General features: G+C 36.7%; 1 protein-coding gene across 2 annotated transcripts in view; it reads left to right on the top strand.

Annotated features, from left to right (window-relative positions):
• GPATCH2 (G-patch domain containing 2) overlaps positions 1-16,567 on the top strand; it is a 123,559-nt gene extending 106,992 nt beyond the window's left edge. For both annotated transcript variants that reach the window (XM_054821994.1, XM_054821993.1), the window contains one exon: positions 11,388-16,567. In XM_054821994.1, the coding sequence (XP_054677969.1) occupies positions 11,388-11,557 (170 nt within the window). In that variant the 3' untranslated portion in view covers positions 11,558-16,567. The remainder of the gene's footprint in view (positions 1-11,387) is intronic.
• Positions 16,568-16,773: the final 206 nt, after the last annotated feature.

Here is a 16,773-nt window from a genome sequence, read left to right as displayed (position 1 = left end):
GTTTCCAATTCCTAGTCCTTTGTAGTATGGCACTTGTTTAAAGAGAATAAATCTTTTTGCATATACTGAGAATCATAGACAGTAAAGATTACTGCCTATGTCTGTTCAAGCATTACAAGGTAGAAGACATGAGGTATCTTTTTTCTGTGAGGAGTGCATACGAATACTATAAATGCACAATGAAGATAGGATGTGAATTCTCAGGCAAACAATTGAAAATGTGGAGATGAGGCTGTGAAACACAACTTTAAAATTACTGCTGTAGATTAAATAGGAAGCATTCGCAAGCACACTTCTGAAAGATTCGTACAGATGGGAGGTCACAACCATTGGATGCATTTTGCTGATGTCACAGTTGTGAAATTACTTTTTCAATACTTAGCAGTGATTTATAGGACTCTCATCAGTTTGTTGCATTAATTATATATGTGCATACTGGAAGGATTAGGTTGTGTGTGTGCCTGTGAGAGCCTTTTTATTTATTGTTAATATGGAAGTCTGGATTGCATGTCCTAGTCACACATTAATTACTATAGCAACATATGCAACACATACAGTTATTCAAATATATTCTAAATAGATGTCTTTAGAGAAGCCTAATACTTGTATTCCAATTGAATTCCCCCTCCTGAAACTTCTTTGTTTCAAACCTTAGTGGCAGAAACAGACCAAGAATAATATTAAAGATGTTATAAAAACACCTTAGTGGCAGCAGTATGGAAAAAGGGAATGTACGGGTCATCCTCTAAGACTCTGACCATATGTGAAGTGAGAAAGAAAAATACTTAATGGCTGAAGAGAGAATAATATAGTTATTTCTACAAGGTGATTTTCACTTCACAACTTTCAAGTACTAGAGGATGTCTTTTTGTACTGAGCGGGTATGAAGTGTCATGAAATTAATTTTATTATTCATTTTACCTTGGGCTTTCAGCGTTCAGTATTTTATTTTACAAGCTGGCTCCTCTGCGTAACTTTGCAAAGCCAATATTTTGATACTAAGGCAAATATATTATGTGGTCATTCAATGTTATATATCTCTATATTCACAATTTTAGAGATTGTTTTGCCCACAAAATTTGCCTTTGTGTGGAGAGTGACAGAGAATAATGGTGGATAAAGGTTTTTTATCAGGTACCTTTTAACTAATGTGTGGGGTTTTGTCTTCCTAAGTTCAAGGTAATCTTTTCAATTTTGTTCTGAGCAGCAGGACTGAGAATGTTTTCTGTGTTCTTATAAAAGTTTTTTTCTGCGTTTCATCATTTAAAATTTTTAAGTAAATAGAAACTTTGGTAAACTTTGAGTAAATTTTTACGTGTGTGTAGGTAATTATAACATTTTATAAATTAATACCGTTTTCTCAAAGGTTAACCTTCCTACAGCTCAATTATGGTTTATCCATCACAGGCCTTGTTTGTTTGTCTCTGTCAGTATTTCATACCATTTTATGAAAGAAACAGGGTTTCCTTTTAGAATGGAAATACATTTGGAAATATGGATTAAAAGGAAAGATTACTATTTGATTATACTTCCTTCAGTAGTTTTAGTTAGCTAAGATACAGGAGCAGACTAGATACTGTGTAGAAGAATTTGTGAACTTTTTGCTTGAAAGAAAGAAAGGGCAAAAGTTGTTTATTTACATGAGCGAAAGTTGGAAATTAAAGGAAGTGTTCTGCTAGTAATTGTCCATATTTGACATCACAGTAAAACCTGAAAGGCTGTCTGTAAATGAGTCATTAACTGAAAATGTTTTCTTGAGCTATATGTGCTGCAAATTAGCAAAGTTTTACCTAATAAGAGCCAATACATTGAATAACGTATTTTCAAAATTCTTGTCTGCATTTTTTTTGAATAAATGATATCAGTAAACTAATTCTTGTATCACCGTGCAGTGTTGAAAAGGGTCATTTATATGTTTAGTTACAGTGGTATTGAAGAGAATGACTGGTGATCCTAATAAAGTATCGAAATATGTTCTGTGCTTTTGAGTCTCACAAGGGTAGCGCCTGCTACTTTCAGACACCTTACAAAGCCACAGACTTCTGTAGCAAGCAGTGTTATTGGCTAAACATTTATTAATTGTGACAAGAACACCCAATTTATTTCAGTACTCCAGCTTATTTACTGCTCTTTCACCTTTGTATTTTGTATTGAAAAAGTAAAATGAATATTGATAGAGCTAGATATTGATTTCTAAATTTATAACCTGTTCTGAGCTTGGAGTCAAAGTCACATACCAATAGGTTTGTGTATATTAGTAACAAAGGATGTAGATTTACTTGTACAGCAATGAGAAACTATTGAAGCAAGAAAGTTTGAGCAGCACACAGCATTTTATAGTTTCAAAAATGTCATTTGTAAAGGTGAAGAAAAGCTGTGTTGAAAAGCAGTGAAGAAAATGGGAGATAATATAGGTATGAATTGTTAGGACGGGAGTGTCCTATTCTCCCTTTTTTAATAAGATAAATTTTCTGGTTTGTGGATGCCTGATACAGCCCCATCTGTGTGATCCTGAACTTAGTTAATTAGTTTATTGGCTAAAAAAACATACTAGAAAATTGTTTACTTCCTATGATTTATTTTAAGAATTAGGTATTGTATATTATAAATCTCTAATTTTTGCACGGCTTATTTCATGAAACCAATATTATTTCAGTGATTCTAGTCAGATTTGGGACCGGGTCATTCTCAATGACTTTACACCCTCTTTGACTACCTGAGTGGTAGAGCTATTTCGTATGACACTCTGACATATTTCATTGCAGCAATACAGTGCCCGCAAGTTTGTATGAAAACCTCTTAGATGAACTAATAAATTATCATGGAAATAGCCCTACCAAAACTGGGTCCAGTATTAATGAAAATAGTAGGAAAACAGAAACAAGAAAAGAATTTGTGTGCAAGAGAAAAGGACGTTCTCTGCCAAGTATTGTTACTAGTTGAAACGCGTGCATTGGGAATGTTTACGGTAACTTCAGTCTTAGATTACCTAGTTTGTCTCCTATCCCACCAGTAGATGCTACAGAATTTCAGATGCCGTGGTCATACACTGAACATGCATTTACCCCAGTTCTTTTCCTATTGACGCTCTGTCATCTTGTGTACAAGCTTTTTTCCTCAATCGACTCCTGTTAAATCCCCAAGACCTTTTAGATTATTTTTTCTTAATAAGAAACCTCTAAATCTTAAATGATGAAAAAAAATCATCAAATTTGGCTTCACACATGTGGGATGTTAATAACTTAGTTTACAGAATGTAGGAAGTTTGATTCAGAACAAACAAGTTTTACTTGGGTGCCTTGTAAACAGCCATTTATTTCTATTTGGAAACAGTCTTTTTGCTCTGACCTTTACATAGCATGGTTTACAGTTTGGAGCAATGTTGAAAACCTCCAAAGCCTAATTTTAAAAAGAGAAAGCTATTTTGTGCTTAAAATACAGAGAATGGGCATATAAAATATATAAATTATTGTGCACATTTTGGGCACTTTAGTACTCAGATTTTGCAAAAGCAAATTTCAGATGTCATTTGCTTTATCTAGTTGGCATGGTGCATGCTACACTTTAGGCTGGTACTGATTGAAATGACCAAGTTAAAAGTCTCATTTTAAAGAATGTGTTTTAATGAAAAATATGACAGATTCTTAATTACAGCAGAAATACTGAGCACTGCTATAATGCCGTCATGACTCACTTTAACAAGGTAATCAAAAGGGTACATGTTTTCATTCCTTTTTAAAAATTGCCAGCGGAACAGCTAAGCAAACTATTTTGCTGATGCTTAATATGTCAGTGATTAAAAATCAGACCTGAATATCTGCAGTCCCAAAATGATGATTTGAAAAAGATTGCGATTACACTGTGATAACCAAGGTGGCTGAGGCTAAGCTTGTGGTGAAGGTCAACTTAGTTGCAGAGAAGGGGTAGGCTTTTCTGTACTTGGATGAACTGGCAGTAAATTTCCAAAACTCTAGACAGACTACTATATGCCTACTTTCTTTTTACCTTGATTCACTGCTTTTCCATGTACTAAATATACAACTCATAGACAGAAATCCCTTTTCACAGGGCAATACAACACCGGCATGCGTTGTAACACTTTCCCTTATTGCGTTGCGCCATTTCTTACCCTTAGTCTACCAAAGTCCTTCCTGGGGTACGCAGCATATCTGCTTGATTGTCCAGCCTTTGGATACTCTTTCTTGTTTGGTTGGTTTCTGCAGCAGATTAAATTTTAGGGCTTCCTTTCTGATTTGTTTTGTTTGGGTTTGGTTTTTTTTTTTTCCTACCATACTGTCTCACTAAATCAGTTTTAAAATTAAAAGATCGCAGAGTGCCATTCAGTATTGGAAGCTGCTGTCCCTGCAGAGCAAAAGACTTTTCATGTTCAGCTGAGGTCTTTGGTTCAGGCTGGGCCCCTTACATATAAACACCAGAGGAGCGAGGAGACTTCAGTAGCAAACTTTAGGAAAGATCCACAGTGCAACAAGAACCAGCCTTAAACTGGGAATTTGCTGGTGGATTTCTCGTGATCTAGAGAGAAGACAGTATTCTTCAGGCTGTACGTACAGCCAATATAAAGTCAAGAAGAAACCTTCAGGTTGATAGATGACTGTACCTGTCTTTTCTAAACGCTGTCGTCATCTGAAATGTGGAAGTTTCAAAAATAATTCCCCAAATTGCTCTGGGAGCCTTTCCTAAGGTAGCTGGCTGTTTCTGGTTGTGGAAAGCATTCAAGTCACTCTTCTTAAAGGTTTGTTAGCAAGTAATTTACTTTTTGAATAAAGAAAGAAGCCTATGCATAAACCTGATAGGTTTATGCAGAAGGGTTTTTTCCACTTCAAGGGAATATAATAACTGTTTAAGATATGAGAAAATATTTTCATAATGTAAGAATATAAAATTCCAGTGCAGGCAAGTTTGGATTTCTAAGCTTTGCGATTGGTAGAAAAGTTTCTGATAAAAGCTGTCGTAGATACCTGTAATACTCTGGATTTCATAAAGAATTTTTTTGCTTTTGATTTCAAATACAATGAGGGGAAAACTTGATTTTTTTGATTGTTAGAGAGGTTTACCTTTCAACCTATATCTTGACACTGCCAATGCTAAAGTAATAACTAAGATTTATGTTCTGATGTCTTCATTACTGATAGAGAGATCACAGTGAGCGTTTGTGCAAATAAATAGGCAAATGGTTATTAAGCCTGTAGTAAAAAAAAAAAATGCAGATGTATTTGCCTAGTTTTAATGAATTAATGAATTAATCTTCATCTTTAAATTAAGATAATCTGACAGAAGATAATCCAACCACGTAGGCACAGAACAGGCACTAGAAGTGGAACTTCACCTCCAGTATCCTGGCAATCCATCCCAACTTGGGTTAGGGTTAGTTAAATCTACTGTAATGTGTGTACGCCTAATATCCGTTTAATCCTCAATCTTTCTGCTGAAATAACACTAACTGAGCTGTCCATTTTGAGAGCATTACCGTGATTTAAAACCCTTCCCTGCGGGTGTAGTATAAGGTTACAAGTCTTTTTGTAGAAGTCAGGGAATGCTTGTCAGAAGGGAGCGATTTTGCCAATTTTTGGGGGGTTCGAGCAGAATTTTGGAATGGTCTTCAGTGAGAATACTGCTTCTGAAATGCCATCCAGTGATGACAGTCTTTCTGTGAGCATAGGCTTGACCCACGTTAAAAAAGACAGTTTTCGGTATACAATTCCCTTAAGAATAAATAAGGGATCTAAAGCAGGATAAATAGGAATCTAAAAATTCCATCTCTTTTCAACAAATTTTAGTAGTAGTGAAGACTGGATGGGCGAGAGGATACGCTTCACCCACAGTGTAGTCTGACAGAGCACGGAAGCGGAAGAGCACCTACAAATCCAGTTCCAAGCGATCTGTGATAGTAGATGACTAGTTAAACCCACAGTTCACTGTCTGAATTTTCATCAGTGTGTGGATTTCTGTTTATATATTTCCATTTCAATCCATTTCAATCGATTTAAATTTAGAGTCTCTACTGCAAGAAAGAGCCCATCTACCCATGTTGCAGCTATGCAACAGTTCCTTGAATACCCCCTGCAATGGGGCAGCAGGAGTGCAACCAGGACAGTGCGGGCATTAACAGGAGTCTGCTGCGGATGCTGGGTAAATAATGGAGGTTTCCAACACTGAGTGAAGTTATGGCTCTGTCCTCTGCTATTTTTATCTTTCTGCTAGCTGGAATAAAATACAATGCAAGCAGACTTAGCTGATCTATAATCATGCTAAGGTTATTCTTTAGACACAGTCTTAGAGAGCTCAGTGTGAGCAATACATAAAAGTCCGCTCTAAAAACGCGATCTCAAATATTTAGCTAAATAATATGGCATTTTCATAGCTGCTTTTTTTTTTTTAGCTATACAGCCATAGTATATTGAATTGTGAAAACCACTGTAGGTACTGATTTTAAAAATCACAGTATAGCTGTCAGCTGTGCTCATGATGTTGACTGCACAATTATCCAAAACAGTTTTAAGAATATGAACATCTAGGCAGTCTGATTCCCATTTTGTTAGTTAGAGAGAGCTGACATAAGATGCACTGCAGCAATGTATTATTTTGATTACCTTCCTTGTAAAATTGTCTTGTGTATCAGGCGGGATCAGTCCCTACTGTTCTGAGCTCATCTGTCTAGTGAGGAATCAGAAAAGAAAAAGAATAGATGGAATATTAAATGCTTTCAGAAAATGAGGGGGAAAGTGCACTAGCTTTGAAAGTGAAGCAGCATGTATCGTTTCTCCTTCCATTGGCTGTTTATCCAACATCAATACAACACTTTAGGAGCCAAATTACTAAACAAGCTGCCAATTAGGCTTGCAGTCAGCTGGATAGATTAGTGGCTAAGAGAGGCAGATACAAGATTTTCATCTCTTGAGCCAATTACGCAAGTGAATTACCATCCACAATGCTCCTTGGAAGATTTGAGGTAGAAAGACTGACTCTGCTGTGATAGACATAAGTGAGATCCTGGGTAGGGGGTAAGGGTTAGCAGGCTGTGTATTGCAAAAATTACCCAAGCAAAAAGAGATCCTTCTAGGAAAGGATTTAAAGGATTTAAGGCTGCTGGGAGCGATAGAAGAGGAAATAATAGTTGTGGTATGCTCTGCAAAGGCATTGCTGTTCTGCTCACAAGTCTTAATCATATAAAAGAAAGATGAAAGGCCAAGACTGTATTTATGTACAGTGTCATTTTCTCAGAACTGTTTAAACACCCGTTTTCTTAACATCAAAAATAGTCCAGTGGCCAGAGATGAAATTACTTCAATATGCCTTCATTTGTTTCTTACAACTCAGGGGGGAGGAAAAGAAAAAAAAATCTTAAATAAATATCTCTTATTTAAGAGATTGAACCTAGCTATATTCTGATTTTATTCGCCCCAATATAAACCAAACATGCTTGATGTTAGTATTATCCAGCAATTGGACCATACAAATAAATGTTGTTACAGTAATGGTTTATGGGGTCACAGTTCCTTTATTATTCTATAATAAATGATAACTTAATTGGTGATCTTTTAATTTTTTAGAAGCATTTTGCAAATAAAATGGATCTGTTGAATCAAAACTGTGCATAGGCTCATTTGTTTCCTGCTGAAGATGATGTACACCGGTGTAACAGTATTTCTTAAATATGAAGCAAATTTAAAACCTGAACTTTTGCAAGCTGTTGTATCCAAAAATGATTAAACAGATGTGGAGCCTGCAGCAGCATTAGACCTCTGATCTGATTTTAGCTTACAGATGGAATTAAATTAATTCATGGCAATCACTGTAAAATCAAGGGTATGGCACTGAATGCTAGTGTACTGTTTAACCAGGACATACCTGTCTCAACAGCTGTTAAGAAAAAATTGCATACCTTTATTTTTCATTGAAACCTGCCTTTAATGCCATCATAAATATCATACCAAAATTAAACAAATGTGATGAGTTTTTTGTTTTCCCCTTCCCAGTTTTGCCTCTTTCTACTCATAGGTTCCACATACCGTGTATGTAAGGTCATATGCATAATACGTGTAGACCTTGACGTGTCTCTATTCATATACACAAAGATCTGAGGATTGGCCTTTTTTTGTTTATTTCTGTTGGCAATATTGCGAAGAGAAGGAACGTAAGTGAGGGTATTTTACAGTGCTGTCTTTTCAAGCAGGTTTCTGCTCCTCAGCGTTTGCTCCTCACTTGCGTAATGGCAGCCACTTCTGCACGCAGACTACTCATCTGGTAGATCAGGAACCAAGTTGTCACGGTTGCTAAAAACCTTTTCAGTCTGTAGAAAGAAAAGGCTCTGCACAGGAAACTCCTACAAATTACTTGTACAGAGACTTCCCTGTAACTCCTGGAACCACACAAAGCCCCGCGCAGCAATAAACTTAGAAAAAATGTATCCCAGCTTTTTTTTTTTCCTTAATCTGATTTTGCATAGTTATTTTTTGTGGGATGGCGCAATGGGTTGATTTTGTTCTTGCTCCCGGGTGGGTCGAGACTGAACACGTGTCCCAGAGGTGGCACGGCCGTTTTCAAGGCCAATGTGCCTGGACCGTTCTCTCGAACAGGCCCTGCTGGCTAGTCCAAGAAGTGCCGTAGGCATGAATTAAAAACTGAACTTGAAGATGAATATTGCAAGGACAATTACTGCTTTTAATTAGAAAATAAAAGCCCAAAGCGCAGGAATGGGGGTCAGGGGAATAGCGCACAGTGTAGCATGACTTTTAAGAGCTCTCTCCTGTCATGCAGTCAATCAGCAGTGCAAATTTTATTTTTTTCGATCGCTGATTGGTCATGGAATGGAGGAGGAGGGCAACGCTACTATCCATATTCTTCCAACTTGAGAAAAATATGTTGTGTTGCACGTAAATTTTTCAAATGATGGGTGAAAATTGCAGGTATATTAAAGACAGATATGTATAGCATTTATATAAAAACTGACTATACTGCAAAAGAATGGTCTGCATATATTAAATATTGTTCACAATTTAAGTAAAAGCTGTCCATATTCACCTTGTTTGCATGAAGGAGTAATTAGTCAATTAGTAATATAGGCAAGTTGGGTGGGCTTTGTTTTTTCCTTATTCTTGCTGCAATACAAAGCTTCCAAACATATTATCCTTTGGACAGTGTATGCCGTTTGCCCAGAAGTGGGTTGTGAAGGTAAGGTTATGGTGATTTCGGCTCTTTTTTTTTTTTTTTTTTTTTTCAGTCTGGTGACGTATAAGATTAAAACAGAACTCTTTGGGGAGGTTTCAGCCTTCTAAAAGGAGATAAAAGTATGTACAGTGGAGAGAAAAACAGTTACAGTATACATTCTAGAAGTACTTATATGTCTTTAAAAGCAAAAAGTATTCTAATTAGCCTGTCAGTAAAAAAATATATATATACCAAAAAACCAAAAACTTTGAGCTACTTCAAAAAGTATCAAAAATAGAAACATCAGTTTATTCAGTAACCCAACAGGGTACAGATTGTTCTTTCGTATATCTTTTGTGAGGTTGCTCTGGCTGTCTTGAGCATTGAAATTGATATAGCAGGGTACATCCGTTACAGGAAGAGATCTGTGGGGTTTTGCCCCAAGCAGACTAACAAACGAGCTGTTGGCGTTGTCCCAGGCTATGCCGTGCATACCGCTCCAGCAGCATTGCTGTCTTTTGCCCAAGCAGCGTTATGAATGGTTTAACGTTTCCGATCCTCAGACGCCTGTACCCTTACCGTCCCTCTTCCTGCTTGGTGGACCTGTTGCATCTTTCTTCCCTTTTAAATTCCCCCCTTAATTGTTCCGACGCTCTGTTTCTTACCATCGCTTGTTGTGAAAAGCGGACCAAAACACACTTCCACGATTTTACCTGCGAGATTTACTGGAACTTTTGTTGAACAATAGCCTTTTTTCTTTCCCTTTCTTCGAGTTAGAAAGTATAACTAAGAAGGTTGCAAAGCCTGTGTTGTGTATGCCAGGCAGTGTCAGGGACTCGTCTGTATGAAAATTGCCTCTGCCTGTGGGGGTCTGAAAAGAAAGGACGTCTTGGACACTGAATTTTGTGCTGGTCAGTTCAAGAGGAACCCTCTTGGGGACCGGAGGCCGCTGACTTAAAAGCCTTTATTCTAAGCCTAGCGTTAAGCATAGCTTCAAACCAGTATTAAAGGATGCCTTCTCTCAATGCGTTTCCCTTTTTCTTTGACTCAGGAACTGAGATACTAAGGAAGCTCTCTACCTTTTATGTAGTCAGTGTTACTGAATATGAACAGATCTATAGTGGATAATGCTGGAGTACTGTAAATTCATCATCAAAACCATCACGAGGTTTTTAATGTGCACCTCTCATTTTGAACTTTTGTCTGTGTATGCGGTTTCCACTGTGGGGCTTTGCTTTGTGTGTGTGTGTGTGTGTTAAATGAGGCTTTTCAGAAGTAACTTGGTAAGTTTTACTGCAGATTCTTGAAATAAATATCACTTGTATCCCTCATGGAAGAGAGTTATCTATGGAAAGGCTTATCCATGCATCATCTCCAAACTCTAGCTTAAGGAGTTTGGTTGATGAGCGAAAAAGCCAGCTTTGTTACTTGACATTCACTTTTTTTTATGATGTGTTCGTGGGGAAAAAAAAATGAAGAATCTATTATTAAAAAATGAATTTGTTACATTAACACTTGCAATCCTGACAATCTTTTCTGCAGTATGTGTGCAGGTTTTCTCAGAGATCTTGATGGTATGGAGAGAAAAAGTGTAAACAACACTTAACGGCATTGAAAATACCAAAAGTAAACTTGGATGTATCAAATCTTTCTTACAACGTTCAGTAAAAAGAGAAACTGAGTAAAGATTGAGCTGAATTTCAGAATAGTAGACCACTTGTCTGTACTGTTTCTGGAGCAGCTGTAATTGTTTAATCAGAAATGATTTGTTGTGTTGAAAGAGATCTTGAGCATTGATAAATATTGCTAAGAATGGAAAGATGGTCTTGATAGTATGATGTGCCTCGGCTTAGTAACTGTCTAGGATGAGAAATTCGGGTAATCTTGCCAATGTATTGGTAGACTTGTGCGGGTGATGCGTGTTCTTTGAGACTGATGTAAAATCCACTGTATTGGAATATGAAAGATCTGTGACAATATTTGTCATACTTAAAAACTGAGCGAGTCTTTAAAAACATTAAAAATAAAGCAAAGCGTAAGACTGTATTATTTAGAATCATATGCAGTCAGGAGGTCAACATGTGCCCAGACAGCCTGTTCTAGCAACCTATTAGATGAATTAGGAGAATAAGAAGGTTTAAAGCTTTAAGGGAGATTATCCTGCTCTTCTCCACATGGCAGGCAGTGCTGATTAATGCTGTGTGTTTCTTTAATCTCAGGGTTTGTGGGTGAAAACACTCAACCAATCCCAGAAAACAACATTGGAAACAGAATGCTTCAGAGTATGGGCTGGACCCCTGGCACAGGCCTTGGACCAGACGGCAAAGGGATGGCAGAGCCCATACGAGCCATCCAGAGACCCAAAGGACTCGGACTTGGATTTAGCTGACAGAAATGCACTCTGGCTGCCCGAGAAAAATAAAGCTCAAAATTCATTTAAAAAGAAAAAAAAAAAAAAAGAAAAAAGGAAAAAAAAAAAAGGCAAACTTACATTACTTGTTGTGATCGGCAAATCCAGTCGTTATTCTCTCAAAGATCGCTGAAGTCAGTGTGCTTCACATTAGTTACACCAGCTGCAAGGTACAGCCACAGCGACAGAACCGGCATTCGAGGCTAACTTTAATGGTGCTAAAATGTACAAAAACTTCTACTTTTTTATTTTCTGTGGTCTTAAAGTTTGTATTAAGCATAAAATTCAGTATATTCACTTTTTTTTTTTTCATAAAAGCTTCTGACAGCAGGTTTTAGTATATAATAAGCAAATTTTTTTTGGTAAGTATAATTTCATGTCGAGAGCCTTGATAAGTTTTGTCGAGGAAAGTGGAACTTTTTACAGCCATTATGTTTTTCCCCCTTTCAGGCAAAGTTTCCTAACCTGGTATTTCTAGTGTTTAACAATATTTGAGGACAAGCTGTCATTTTGCCCATAAGATATACACATTTCCTACTGGAAGGTGATACGGCACGCAATTTTGTATAAGAGCATGAAAAGTGGCTTTGTTGTCATAGGAATGCCATTCCAACACCATTATCTGGCAACGTGTCACTGTCTTCCACGTTGAAGCTCAAAAGTAAAGCTTTTATACTTGTTTTACATTTACAGGATTATCTTTTTTCAGCAAATATTTTAAAAATTTAAAGTTTATTCTGACTTTGGATTTCCCTTGGTTTTAATAATCCTCAGTGTTTCCACACTTAAGAATAGTTTGAGCTTTGAACCAGGAAATTGTATTTTAAAGATGACTGTCTTTCAGTGTTTATATTCTGGGGTTTGGCATATTTTAAACAATGCAGTGTTCAACATCGTGTTATCGTTTGGGTTTTGATCGTGCTGGTGCCAATGAGCCACAACCTTTAAGGATCATGAACAGAAAAAGGGCAAGGAGAAGCGGGATTAGGGTGGAGGAAAGGAAGGAAGAAGATACTTTGATGGCATCTCGCAAATCTAAGCTAGCAATTTAAAATCAAGAGGGATCATTAAGTGTTTTAATCAGTATCCTAATGTATCTAATGTCAGCAGAAGCAATTTCATTAAGCACCAACCAATCAAGCTCCTAGGGTACTTATTGGTCTGCAGTATAAAACAAATTCCACTTCAAAATTAAATGATAGGGCTGAAGGAAACTGTTGTTCAGAGGGACTAAGGAGAAAATCCTGCCCCCCCCCCCCCCACCCCGGTAGCTGGCAATATTTACCCTGACTACACAGGGAAAGGGATTTGATTCTCCAGTCTTTTTTTCTTCAAGAGGAGGATCTCTCCCTTCCTTTGCTCCCAAACTGCAGACAAAAATACTTACTTCCAGATGCTTGCAAAGTATTCCTTAGAATAAAAAGAGCACAGCTTCATTCATGTGACTGTGAATATAGTGATGAATTTTAAGAAGTGTTTTATTACTTTTCTATTTCTCTCAACTTCACCCATTTTTCCAGAAAAACAATACTAGGAAAAGGAGTAGCAGCAGCATTATAGCATTGAATTTGCTTAAAAGAAATGTTCTTGCTTTCCACTGTGAGTACTGTTGGTTTGGGACTATTGTTTCACCATACACATAGTGTAGAGTAAAAGGTTAGTACCTGATATTGTTTTTAATGATAGCTGAATGCACATGTTCTCTGAGTTTCAGGAGAAGTATTTATTGCTGTTTAAATACTTAATATAAATGTGTGGGTTTGCTTTTTTAAAGAAGAAATTTTAAACAGACTTGGGATTTATAATCAACACATGTACTTTTTATCGGAAGGTTTTGGGGCATAGCATAATGTGATTTTGCCACTTCAAATATCTCTTGCACAACTAAACTGAATTAAATGCATTCCATATCCAAAGAATTTCAGGGCCACGTAACTGCAAAGGGCTGAGCGCCTGGAATTCTGCAGCTAGCTAGAGGTGCCCACTTGGATAAGTGTTATTTAAATAATGAATTTGTGGCGTGCTCCTGGTCTTTCAATGCAATGCGCTACTGACAGCGAGTGAATTCTGAAGACCTCTTCGTATTGTGCACAATCAAACATTCCTTAAAATAATTTTCAACCTGTGAATTGTGAAAGTAAATCTTTAAATTCGGGTTGTTCTAGCTCTGTTTGCAAAACTGTAAAGGAATATTCATTCTCTGTTAAAATTCCATTGTTGTGCTTTGGTTACAACACCTGCGTATCGCGGTCTGGAGACTCTAAGTATGGCACATATAACACTTGTTTGAAGTATTTCTGTAGCAGTAGTTCCTCAAGAAATCAGTCTGCAGCTCCAAAAGCACTTGAAAATGTTTCCTCTCTTAAAAAGATAAGAGGGAAATAATGGATACATGTTGAGAGAAAACCTCTTTAGCCCATTCAGCTCTTTATTCACCCATTCATCCAGATACAGTGAAGGAGCCGACCTAGTGTACTGCCAAAATGGTAGAACTACTTAGTCTGATTGGAAATCTTACAAGTTTTTGTTTTAAGTCAATCTGTTAGTGAGAAGCTATTAGACATTCAGACTAGTCAAATTGATTTTGATATGGAGATAGATACACCTTGTCTGTTTTTCAGCAGGTATTCTCATAGGTGCCACAGCTGACAGTCAACTTTTTCTGTTAGAAGCTGTAGAACAAAGTGATTTATTACATATTTTAATGTAGTGTTTTGAGATATTTTTATGTTGCAGTAAAATTTCCATTCCGATTCACACTATCACTTCATTTCTGTTTTTCCACATCTCACAGGAGTGGTTTTAAAGATATTCCAGGAGTGTGATTTTGCACAGCTAAAAGTATTGTTTAGAAACAAAACAAAAATACATTGTACTCTTTTTTTTAAAGTCATTGCGATGTTAGTCGGCTTTGAAACAAGTCAGAGTACTTGGATTTATTTTTTTTTTCTTCAAGTTTTTCCCATACCTCACTTGCAGTCATACTATGATATCTGCTATAAAGCTGGCTCACGTTATTTTAAAATACACATACAAGTATTTTGAGACGATAATTCCTACTGGCTGTGACACTGAAGATTTTTTGCCTACGCAAATAAATATGGAATCATCTTGTATCTAAAGGTTACCATCCATCACTCACCAGATTCTTTCCACTTAGGTGTTTGATTAATCGGTAGCTCAGCTGTTACCATAATATTCTGCTTATGCAGAATGTTTAGTGGAGAGAAGAGACAGTTGCGTATGATCAGCATTGCATTTTGCTACATGTTCCATGGTGTCTCAAAGTTGCTGTGAATTGAGCCATTAACTGTTAATAAAAGAAACCCATGAGCAGTATCTTATTTTTAAATAAATATTTGTCGAAGTCAGAGGAGCCTTATCAATATGCTCATTTTAACAAGTTTGTCCCTGCATTTGTCTTTTTGCAATTAGGTCAATAATGGGTGTAGAATGGCAGTAAATAGCTAAATAATATGTATAGAACGCTTTGCTTTAACAGCACAAGTGCAAGATGAAATAAAATAAATAGACTGTTCTTCATGAGTTCTGTATGTTCTTTTCTTTACACTGCCCTTTTCAGTGGTGTCGGTTTTGCACAGGTGAGTACAAAAACTTGCTGTTTCTGAAAATGTAATTAAGGTTGCTAATATCTTGTAGCAAGCAGATGCATATCATGCTAAAGCTATGATACTACATATAGTATTATATGTACCTTTTTACTAGTACTTCTTTTCTAGGTGGCTATTATCTAGCTGAAAAGGTGACACCATGACATCAGGAAATGCCTTAAGATGTTTGCAGTACTTTTGTTATCATATTCTTCTAAGACATTTAAAAACAAGTTCTCTTCACTCTCTAAGTATGTGTATACTTCTTTAACTGTGACAGGACTTTGTGCGTTCTCTTCAAACAGTTCCCCAAAACTTTCCCTCCAAGGAGAACTCACACAACCTCTGTTTTACCTTCCCTCTCGCCACGCTCCCAGGGCAGTTTCAGTACAGGTGTACCAGAAATGGGGATCCCTTCCCTCTTACTCTAAAGTCAAGAGACTTTAATTAGACTTTCATTCCCAGCAGAGTTTTCAGGCGCAGTTGGCATAGTTAGCACACAATAATTGCATCACCGAGTTACCCACAAAAGGAGTCCCACACCTAAGGGCAGTGTGTGTCTGTTCAGTCTCAAAAAACACAGTCAGAATTATTTCTTTATTGACCTGTAGTCCAGCTGTAAAGCTAACGTAAAATGTTAAAAGAGAAAATGGCATTTTTAAAGGTTGTTACGTGTTTTTGCTTTGAATTCTCCCTGGAAAAGGTTTTATTGTTATCAAGTGGGGGCTTTTTACAGGGACAGTATTTAAGATTGGGAATTTTTTAAATTTTTTTTTTTAATGACCTCTCTGTAGCTGAAAAAGTCTTGAAGGAGGTGCAGCAATTTCAGCATGGATGTTGTGCTTGTCTCAAGTGAGGGTTTTTGCTAAAAAAAAAAAAAAAAAGTAAAAATTTTACCAGCATAGATTGATAGAAGCTGTATCTGCTGTCTACTAAGCTATAAGAGAGCCTGTCCAGCAAAACTGTCAACAAACTTCTCAATGTAAGTGTGCTTTCAGTTATTGTGGAAAACTGGACAAAAGTTTCATGACTGACTGGTAGTAGGTAACTCTAGTGCAAATGTTTGGGCTTCCGTTGATTCTCCTATCCTACAACAAAACAGATAATGGAGGTATTTCCACTCTGATGGTAAAGTGCTTGTATTTGGATATTCAATCTTTAAGTAAAAGACTGAAAATCACTGAGATTCTGTAAACTTGATCTCCTGCATCTATGAGAACTGTGGTTCTTAACAGCTATGAAAAGTGGTTTGAATTAATACGAGGTATTCCATCTGTAGAAAGTTACAATTTTGGCCTGACTGCTTATAGCATTGCTATGATGAATTTAAGTACTGGGGAGTCTGACTTCTGAGACTATGAATGTAAGTCATTGTTCTCTGAGGAATGTATGTTTTATTGTAATATATTTACACTGATTAAATGTGCAAGCTTATTAAAATGATATTATCTTTCAGAATATTTGAGCATATATATGTTCAGTTTAATTGTGCCTTGTCCTTAGTGTTGTCTTTCATCCTTAGTATTTGTCCATTTTTTCTGAAAAACTGTACCCCTATATAGGTTTTAAGTGATTATACCCAAT

Source organism: Grus americana, chromosome 3 (genome assembly GCF_028858705.1).
Source record: "Grus americana isolate bGruAme1 chromosome 3, bGruAme1.mat, whole genome shotgun sequence".
Taxonomy (NCBI): Eukaryota; Metazoa; Chordata; class Aves; order Gruiformes; family Gruidae; genus Grus; species Grus americana.
This window is presented reverse-complemented; position numbering and strand designations above follow the sequence as displayed.